The sequence below is a fragment of the Mus pahari genome, chromosome 5 (genome assembly GCF_900095145.1).
Source record: "Mus pahari chromosome 5, PAHARI_EIJ_v1.1, whole genome shotgun sequence".
NCBI classification, from domain to species: Eukaryota; Metazoa; Chordata; class Mammalia; order Rodentia; family Muridae; genus Mus; species Mus pahari.
The window spans coordinates 125,606,424-125,616,887 of record NC_034594.1 but is presented as its reverse complement, the minus strand read 5'-3'; the positions used below and the strand labels follow the sequence as shown (position 1 = coordinate 125,616,887).

General features: G+C 46.0%; 1 protein-coding gene across 6 annotated transcripts in view; it reads left to right on the top strand.

Annotated features, from left to right (window-relative positions):
- Rgl1 (ral guanine nucleotide dissociation stimulator like 1) overlaps window positions 1-10,464 on the top strand; it is a 239,324-nt gene that overhangs the window by 177,137 nt on the left and 51,723 nt on the right. For all 6 annotated transcript variants that reach the window (XM_021197720.2, XM_021197716.2, XM_021197717.2 and 3 more), the window contains one exon: window positions 6,660-6,737. In XM_021197720.2, the coding sequence (XP_021053379.1) occupies window positions 6,660-6,737 (78 nt within the window). The remainder of the gene's footprint in view (window positions 1-6,659; window positions 6,738-10,464) is intronic.

The following is a 10,464-nucleotide window of genomic DNA, read 5'->3' as shown; positions in this document are numbered from 1 at the left end:
CTTCCAATTCTGGATTGTAGTTCATTTCAAATATAGTCAAGTTGACAACCAGGAATAGCCACTACAGGGCCTAAGTGTGAACCCCAAATACCCACTAAAACATCATTGTGGCCACCCCACCTCTAATAACAGTACTATGGGCGAGGCAGGAGAATTGCTGGTGTCAGCCTCTCTCCAGATTCAGTGAGAATCCCTGGCTCAGAGAGAGCTAGAGAATGACTGCCCACCCCTCATTCTTTCTGGCCTCTGCATATATGCAGAAGTGTATGCATCTGCACACAGAAAAGTGCATACACTGCATGTATACACCTCTCTCATATTTACACATATACCCGCCCCCACAAGAGTACTTGCTAACACTGGCATCTTTCTTTAGAAAAAAATTTGTTGATAATAACAAACTTACTCAAGGACCCTGGCTTCTGTTTCTCTAAGCAGAGGATGCCTAGAATATGTCCTCTACACCCCCTCCCTGCCCACTGCTCCCGCCCCATGACTTATCCTTTCTCCTTCAGTAACCAGCTTCACAGTGGGAACTGGACTTTGCCAAGACAGACTAAGTGACCATGACCCAGGTCTTTCAAAGACCTGGGAGGCGGGAGTGCCTTCCGAGGAGGGCATTATTCAGGGTGCGTCCAAACAAGCCTGTCTGGTCTTTGGGAAGCAGTGCAAAGCCTTCCTAGGCTTCCTGTGAAGTTCCAGACAACTGTTGGCTGCTGCATGCCTGGCCTTCTCCCAAGTGAAGGTTCTGGATGGTTCTTTCGTGCCTTACAACTTGAGTTCTTGTGGGTCAGTGAAAGCATGCCCAAGTGTTCTGAAGCTGGGATTCATTCAAAGACTCCCAGAGGGCTTTAAGTCAGCAGCTTCCTGTGTGGTCTCTTCCTTCACTCGCCCCTTCTGTCTGTCATTCACTGTTCCCACCAAGTATCCCCTCCTCCCTCTGCCCTTCCTGGGCTTTCCTTTGCTCATAGCAGGAGAAGGTAAGCTAATCCTGGATTGTGTTGACTGTCTACTACACCGTGTCAGGGCTGTAGGAGGAGGCAAGAGAGGAGTAAAACCCATTCTCGCCATGACACGCCAGGCCATCCTGACTTGCTTGCTTGCCCCAGGCCTCACCTCCTGTCGGCTCTGCCCTTCACTCTCTGACGATGCTCAGGTGTGTGTGTGTGTGTGTGTGTGTGTGTGTGTGTTGTAGTGTATATTCGGTATATTGGCAAGCAAGCGTGTGTTATGGCACGCAGAGGAGGATATTAGGTGTCCTTCTCCATCTGCCTCATTACTGTGAGACAGTGTCATTGGCTGAACCTGAAGGTAGCTCCGGTAATCAATCTTTCTGTCTCCATCCTCTGCTGGAGTTTTAATTATATGCATCCATGCCCAGCTTTTTAACATGGCTACTAGGGACTTGAACTGAGGTTACCGTGTTCACTTAGGAAGTACTTGTACTCTCTGAGCCATTTCCTTAGCCCCAGTGATTTATTCTTAATGTCTAGAATAGTAAGGACCCGGGCACAGTCCTTAGTAAACAATCCTCATCCAGTGATGACTAAAGCAGTTCAAGAATGAGTCCATGACTGAGTGGACAGGGTCCTGACATGGTAAAATGAACACGCAAATAGGGCCTTCTAGCATGTGTGGGAGGGCAGTGACTTAGTGCTGGGCCCAGAGCCTGCCTGCCAAGGTTCAAGTCCCTATTCTCCCTGCCAGTGATGTCACCCAGGCTTTCTTACACAGGCTTTCTGGGTCCCATTTTACCTCTCTGTGAAGTTGGATGAGTGATAGCTCCCTGTAGGGTTATTATGGGAATCGAGTGAAACAACCCACCAAAAAGCATGGGTACCACGCCTGCCATGTAACAAGTGACCTGCTACTACCAGTGGCTCATTTGCCAGCATCAAGCAGTGGGTACCACGCCTGCCATGTAACAAGTGACCTGCTACTACCAGTGGCTCATTTGCCAGCATCAAGCAGGGCTCACAAAGTTCTTTAGGATGACCGCACCCTGATCTGCTTCTATTGAGACATCGCTGTTGGGGCACAGAAATGAGATGGTTCTCTCTGTAGAGAGATGGTGTCTGTGGACAACTTAGGACCCCTTGCTTCAGATACATGTTAAAAGCTATGCTCAGATGGGTTTCAATCTCCTTGGAAGTGGCTCTTCCAGATTTAAACATTATATTTTTTCTTTCTCTTATTCAAGTAATTTTAATAATTGCTTACAGCTATTCAAGGCATTTGTAAGCCTTTCTTTTTGCCCGATGACAACATGAGAAACCCATGTCAAAAGTCATCTGGCAGTGTGGATTTCGATTTAAGTTTTATAAAAAAGGGCACTTGCTCCTTGGTACGCCTAAGGGAGATGAGCTTTGATCTCCAGCCCTAAGGAGGCTTGGTGGAAATTGGAGATGACATTGTTGATGGGTTCGTCTGTAGCTTTTCTGTTGCCACTAATTAAGCACACACACATGTACGTGTTCTGTTTACACCCTTAGAGGAGAGGAAGTGAACTTGACTTTGATTTTTGATGGGAAGCTGTGAGCAGGTTCAGGGAAACATCAAAGAGGCCTTCCTCGTCTGGTAAAACCAACTCTGACATGAACATTAAAGGGCTCTCCATTCCAAAGCTAGACGCTTTTTGTTTTTCCCATAGAGCATGACTTCTCCATACTGGTAAGAAAAGGGCAAGAGCAGACAGCCACCCCTGACTAGTGCATTCATTTCTGGAAGGGTTTCCCACCTTCTTTGTCTTTATAAAAGTACATATACCTTTGTGGTTTCATACTGCTAATGCCTCTAGGATATCTTTTTTTTTTTTTTTTTTTTTTAAATCTTAAAACCTTTTTCTTGTTAATTTTGGAGCTTTTGAATAACTACAGCCAAAGCTCAAAATAAACTTTTATGCTCCTAAGCCAGTGACTCTCGATCTGTGGATCACAGCCCCTTTGGCAAACATTTATCTCCAAAATATTTACATTTCAATTCATAACAGTAGCATAACAGCAATGAAAGTGATCTTGTGTCAGGGAGTCACCACGACATGAGGAACTGTGTTAAAGGGTCACAGCATTAGGAAGGTTGAGAACCAATGTCCTAAGCCCTTAAAGGACAGGTTAAGACCCTTTGTGCATGGGGCAGATGGTGCTTTTGCAGTTTCTGAACCACACATTAGAGCAGTCAGTTGGCATGTCTGCCATGGTCTCACTGGGTACAAGCATTGTAAGTGTCAAAGAGCAGTGAGCACAGAGTCAAAATACCACTCCCCTAGAATTTACGTGCTGGTCGATACCCAACCCGGCAAAGCTGACCTTATATTGTGGTAGGAGATATTGAAAGCTGTAGAGAGTAAGGTGGTGTATTAGTCAGGGTTCTCTAGAGTCACAGAACTTACGGATAGTCTCTATATAGTAAAGGAATTTATTGATGACTTACAGTCTGCAGTCCAAATCCCAACAATGATTCAGTAGTAGCTGTGAATGGAAGTCCAAGGATCTAGCAGTTGCTGAGTCCCACATGGCAAGAAGGCAAGAACGAGAGCCAGACTCCCTTCTTCCAATGTCCTTATATGGTCCCCAGCAGAAGGTGTAGCCCAGATTAAAGGTGTGTGCCACCACACCTTTAATCCCAGATGACCTTGACTTTAGAGATCTCCTTGTCTTAATCTTCTGGAATCCATAGCCACTATGCCTCAAGATCTCCATACCAAGATCCAGATCAGAAACTTCTATCTCCCAGCCTCCAGAATAAGTTCACTGGGGAGCCTTCCAATTCTGGATTGTAGTTCATTTCAAATATAGTCAAGTTGACAACCAGGAATAGCCACTACAGGTGGCAAAGGGGTGGTGTCAGAGTCGGGTTGCATTTTAAACAGGATGTGTAGGGAAGGCCTACACGGATAGGCAACACTTCAGCAAAGATCTGAGGGCCCCAGGGAACCTGCCATGGCAAGCAGCAGAAGCAGGAGACAGCTGTGAGGTGGGGGTGCGGAAAGTGGGGGGGGGGGACGGTTGACAGGTTGGTGAGGCAGGTGGAGAATCATGGTCAGGAGTGAGTGAGGTGAGACGTGGAAGTTATGACGTGGAAGTTATGGACCGAGCGAGCGCAGTGAGCAGAAGATTTCATGGTTTGTGGGAGGAGAGACTGGTCTTTTCTCAGACTGGAATCATGAGAGGGGCCTGAGGGGAGAAGGGCTAGGTCCTGAACAGAATTGTGATGGGTGGGTAGACACCCAGAGGTCAGATTAGTTAAGTGACCTTTGACTTGCTTTAACTTGAAGATGGCCACCTTTAGAGGCAGAGTAGAAACAGAAGTGCTAAGAAGTGTTTGGATTTGGGTATGTAGTAAAGGCAGAGCTGGAGGTTTTCCGCATGGGTCGGGTGGAGTAAGATTTGAGCAACTGGACGTTGTGCCCTTCCGAGCTTTGCTGATGATTGACAGCTCCTGGAGGCCTCCGAGTTATTTCCACACCGTTACCTTGATCCCAGTTGTGAACTGTGGACAGACACTCTGGAGAGAAGAAGTAGTTATATGGTCTTAGCCATTGTTAATGGTAACAGGCTAATCAATGCCCAGGAATGCACAGTCTTTCCTGGCACAGTGCGCTGTCGCATCGCATTCTGTGGGAGGAGCTGAGATAGGTGTTGGTGTCACCCAGCCTCCACTTCAGCTCCAAAAAGAACCAAAAATGAGCAGGAGAGCAGGAGAAATTAGAGACAAAAGGGGGAAAAAAGGAAGGTCTGGAAGCTTCAAGTGGAAACATCTGAAAGAAAGCTATCAGTAAAATGTGTATTTTTTTTCCTTGAAGGCCCTGCTGGATCGCCCTTGTCTATTTATATCTCTCACTGTTCCAGGAGGAAGATAAAAGAGAGAACTAACAGACAAATTAACATAACAAAACAAAGATTAAGAGCCCGGTTTAGTGAGGAGGGCTATGGGGAGAGCCAGGAAAGCTTGGTGGCATTGCAAATGGCCTCCCTTTCCTGCACCCTCCCCAGACTCTCCTACTTCAGCAAACCACAGAATCCGCTGTGAGGCAGCGTGAGGACACAGTTCACTGTGATGGTGGCCCAAAGAAAGAGCCAAAAGGATCCCATTTTGTTTATTTACTGGGCACTTCATTTCCCACTCCCGCCTGGCTTGTGTGGGGTCAGGAAATCTTAATCTGTGTCAGGAAGAGCAGAGGGCAACCCTGAAAGCTGTCACCAAGCAGGTGCTGCCCAGGGTGAACTGGGCAGGAGGGTCAAGACCATGGACAATAACATTGTGAGGCCAAGAAACCAGTAAGGTGGAGAGAGGAGCAGTGTGTGTGTGTGTGTGTGTGTGTGTGTGTGTGTGTGTAGTGCCTAAAGACTCAACCTGGAACTTGTCAGGATGGGGTTGTTGGGACACCAGATGAACTGACAGTCGATTAAAGCATGCTTTTATTTTGTAAAGAATTTGTAAATCTTGAGAACAAGGAGCCATAGGTTACTAGAGCTTTTAATCCCATTATACGAGACAAAGTGTGCTCTTTAAAAATGTAAACCCACCAAATATAATTTCTAGTTTCGAAACCCTTGGGGCGACAAACAGCTTTTCATACTCCAGGGACTCAGAATTCTTTCTTCTTGGGAGGAAAAACTGCAGAAATAACCCAGCCCTTTCTAGTTAATGGAATGTTCCTTAAGGATTGAGTGTCAATTACTAAATACATATTCTCTTAGGTTGCTTACAGAACTGGGGAGTGGAGCCAGGGCCTTGGGCATGCTAGGCAAAGCACTCTACCACAGAGCTACCTCTCCAGCCCCCAGAAACATACTCTCTGCAAAACAAAACATGACATAATAATACCAAATGAACTTTGCCATATGCAGAGTTAAAAGAAAAGCATATTGTATACTTGGGAACTGGTCAACTTATTTAGTAAAAATTTGAGTCTGTGACAAGCAACATTTTATTTTATTTTATTTTATTGTTCTTTTTTTTCTTTTTTTTTCTTTTTTTTGACAAGCAACATTTTAAATTCTAAGCACTGAATACTTTCCCCACAACAGGACCCTCGTTCTCTTCCCAGCCTTTGTCTAGGTCAGCCTGGTTTAGGGTAGGTGTAGTCACAACTACAGCTGTTGCCTGCAGCAAAAGACTCTATTCCAGCCCTCGTCTCCATCCTAGCCTTTAAGAGTCCAAGGTTGTTTCCAGGACCCTCCAACCCTGATCTACTCAAAAGGGGGCCACACTCTCAGGTATCTCATGGGTGCAGCACCTCTGTGCCCATATAGGGCCTCCATTCACAAGCGTGCCACACAGTTGTGTGCCCCAGGCATAGACATCCAAGTGGAAGATAGGCTTGTATGAGAGTTCATAAGGAATCTGCTTTCTTTAGAGTGTGTGATATCTGATCCTCTTGCTGAGATGAAACCCTGATGTATAGAAGAAATTCCGGGAACTATAGATTATTGTGCAAACATCCTAAAGAAGCACAGTACAGCCTGCTTCTGTTTGGAGTATATTTACCTATCCATCTTGGGTTGCTTTTTGTTTGTTTGTTTGGTCAATGCTGCTTTATTTTGGTGCGATTTTATATGTATTTATTTCCTTAATTATTCCTGACATGTTAGTTTATGCCCAAAGTTGGTTAGAGCAGCCTTATGACAGTTCTTGTTTGCCCGTTTTCATCTTTAAAGGTATGGAAACCTGACAGGCCCAAACTGTGAAGATGATGGAAGCCAAAGTTCACCTGAGTCCAAGGCCGTGATCCGGAAGTGAGTGTGTCTTCCTTCTCATTAGCACCCTTTCTAACTCTCAGTCAGGACAGTGTCTTGGCCAAGCTCAAGCTTGGTACGTGAGCATGGCAGTGTGTGCTTGCAATCCCAGCACTTGGGAAACCAAGGCAGCAGAAGTGTGAGTTTGAGGCCAGCCTGTCTCAAACAAAACCAAAGTACTTTAGCAGACTGTTCCACGCGTTTGGAGTGGGTGCTGCTGTGCCACCATGATTCCCCCATAGTACCTTGGCTCCCTTGTTACTTTAGCAGAGGACCGAGGTTCAGTTTCCAGCACGCACCTGGTGGCTCACGACTCTAGTTCCAGGGGATCCAATTCCCTCTTCGGACTTCTGAGAACACCAGGTATACACGTGGTACACAGACAAAACATTCATATAAATAAAATAAAATAAATATATCTAAAAATGATCTAATGGTATTCACCCCTCTCCCCAACAGTAACTCAGTGTGCATCTCTGGCTTTACCAGGCGCTATTTGAAAGGGATCTAAGATAAACAAGGAGTAGAACATGTGGCCAGCAGTAACTTGTCTTGGCTGTTGCAGAGTTTGTGTGTTAGCAGAAGGAGACAAAGAATAAACACAAGAGTGAAGTATGTAGCAAAGAAGTGTCTGGGCCCCATGGAGCGTGGCTTTATAGAGAAAGAGGCTCTCTGATCTGGTGACAGTAGACCGAACACAGTGGTATGAGGTGTGAGCCAAGCGATGTGACATCTGGGCAGAGAGGATATGGAAGAGGCTGTGAGGATGGGATAGCAGGAAGATACAGGGAATGGCGAGGCACATGCTCAGGATGAAAGACGGGATGAGCTGGAGGTGCAAACAAAGCAAGGGTGTGAGGGACCTGGGGAAGGACATTGATACTGATGCTGAGGAAGGAAGGAAGCACAGCAGCCTAGGTTACCAGGTTGGCATGGGGATGGAGGCCAGGGTATAGTAGGGGGCCTGGTTAGCACCTTTACAAGGGTCCAGGCAAGGGGTGATGGGAGTCTGGACTCAAGCAAGGGCTAGGGGTACTCTGCCTGTGTAGATACTGAAGCAGATAGCTTATCTGGAAGACCGGGTTAGGACACCTCCAAGGGCTGTCATAGAACCTGGCTTTCTGAGACAGGACTGGGAATAGAGATCAAGTTTGATGGGCAAGTGTATCAGTAAGGGAGTCTTAGATGCTAATGTTGAGGTAATCAATGAGTCTGCCCTCAGTGAACTCTCTGGATGGTGGTGTCCTCTTTGGTAGCCTGGGTGTTATTTAGAGCCACATGACTGCCTTTGCTCTCCTGGGAACTAAAGGGAGAGACAGAGAGGCGCTAAGGTCCAAAGACTGGGCCTGTTTCCCTTCCTTGTTTTGGGTTCCTGAAGCAGAAGTTCTGATGAGGGGGACTAGAACAGCTGTCAGGTGAGCACAGTAGGGGAAGATAGAAGAGGTAGTTGTATCCCAGAAGACGTGGGAAGCAGAGTTCCAGATGGGCTACCCGGTGTCCAGTGCTGCCATTAATCAAGTGAAGAGGGCTCTGAGAGGTGACTCCTGCCCAGCAGTCCTGGGAGTTCCAGTGATGAGGCCAAGTGGTTTTAGTGGATAGAGGTGTGGTAAATGGAGAGACGGAGGATTCAGATCCTCAGAACACACGGTTGGGGAGTTAGGAAGGCTTTTTGGTTTGTGTACCAGGTATGTTAATGGGCAATTGTTTCCATTGAAGAGAATGATCTAGAAGATACTGAAGAAATAGCCATAGTGTGGAGATACAGGCCACTGTGGGGCTGTGTTCTGGAACAGATTGGATGAATATTCTGGGATCCAAAAATAATCTCTAGTGTCAAATACTTATTTGGGGCCAAAAATGAAAGAGTGGGAGATTTCCTGATGATTTGCAGGCCTTAGAGACTATAGGTGTGGAAGTAAAAGACTCCTTTTTTATTCTTAATAATTTTATTATAGAAATATTTAATATACATATTAAAAAGTCAAGGACAAGCCAGGCGTGGTGGCGCACTCCTTTAATCCCAGCACTCGGGACACAGAGGCAGGCAGATTTCTGAGTTTGAGGTCAGCCTGGTCTACAAAGTGAGTTCCAGGACAGCCAGGGCTACACAGAGAAACCCTGTCTCGGAAAAAAAAAAGTCAAGGACAAAGTATGGTACAAGAAAACCATTAAATTGTCACTTCAGGAGATGGTCTCTGGGAGGAGTGACATTTGAAAGACAATCAAGCCTTGGACAGTGAAACTGGCCAGGCAGAGGGACCAGCAGGGCCAGGTCGAGGAAGTTCAGTGTACGTGGGATTTTGAAAAGCAACAGAGAGTTGTTGGAGCTACTTCATGGTGCTGCATGTGGGCAAGGAGAGTCTGTGGGGCTGAAGCGAGTCTGAGGTTACACTGTAGAAGACTGTAGTCGTTCGCCTAAGGTTTGGATTTCCTGAGCTTAGCGCCAGCAGGAATTAAGATTTGTATAGACAGAACATTTTAAGATAGATCATCAGGATGGGAACACCTACAGCTCAGCATCCATGAAGCTCTTTAGAAATGAAGACAATCTGCTTCTAGGCCAGTGATTCTCAATGTCGGTCCCCACCCCTTTGGGGTCACATTATCAGATATCCTAAATATCAGATATTACATTACAGTTTATAACAGTAGCAAAATTACAGTTATAAAGCAACAAAATAATTTTATGTGGGTGTCACCACAACACATGGAACTTGGTTAAAGGGTCAGAGCGTCAGGGAGGTTGAGACTTAACCTAATGGACTAGAATCTGCAGCTTCAGATCCTTGAGTGAGCCCTGAGCACTTCAGGGTTAGGAAATTGCAAGATTAGAGTGTTTAAAATTGGTTTTGCTCATCCATGAAAAGTCACTAGAATATGATTTTTTGTACTGGTGGGAGTTTGTGAATATCCAGAAGAGAAAGCACAAGTCTCCAGTGACTGGCGTGACCGAGTGCCGAGCTTCGAGTGAACTCAGTGCAGAGCACATTTTCACCCACACTTGTCGGAAGGCAGTCAATCTGGAAGTTTACCATGTGATTAGCCACAGGAAGAACCAGGAAGAGTACAGTCTGAAACATACCCAGAGCCTTTCTGCTTCCCAGAGGGTGTCCTTAGATTAAATAGGTTTGGGGGAAGTAGCAGTTAGGAACATTGATTGTACCCTGGATGTGAAAAGCCATGTTCATTATTTTAAAGTCCCACTGAAATTAATTGTACACTCAGGGCACTAATGTGGGTGAAACTCCAGGCTAAGCTGTTTTAAAGGGCTTTGGAGTTTTAAGCACATGAGACCTTAACAAAGAGCTTCACACAGAACTCCCCTGAGGGGTCCGTCATCTGGGGACAATAGTCCTTTCCCAGAGCCTCGCAGTGACTTGGTGGAAAGTTCTTGACCCCTTTGCTCAAGCTGAGCTGCCTTTTTAAAAGAATTGTGTCCGATGAGCGCATAGCACTTTATTTTATAATAGGTCGCTCTGTCCCCCCAGACTCTGGAATGTTAAAACCCCGTCTCTTGGTGACCTCTTTCTTTCTTCCACTCCTCTTTCTTCCAGTTTTTTCTCCTTTTATTAATTTGAATCCCATGTCCCCATTACCATCTTATACTGTCTTTTCTGTTGATTGTCCTTCTGACAGAGTCCATATCTATATGACCTCCCTTGTTTTCCTGAGAAGGAACCAGGGAGCACCCCCCCCACTCCAGTCTGTATATAACACGGCAGCCCCT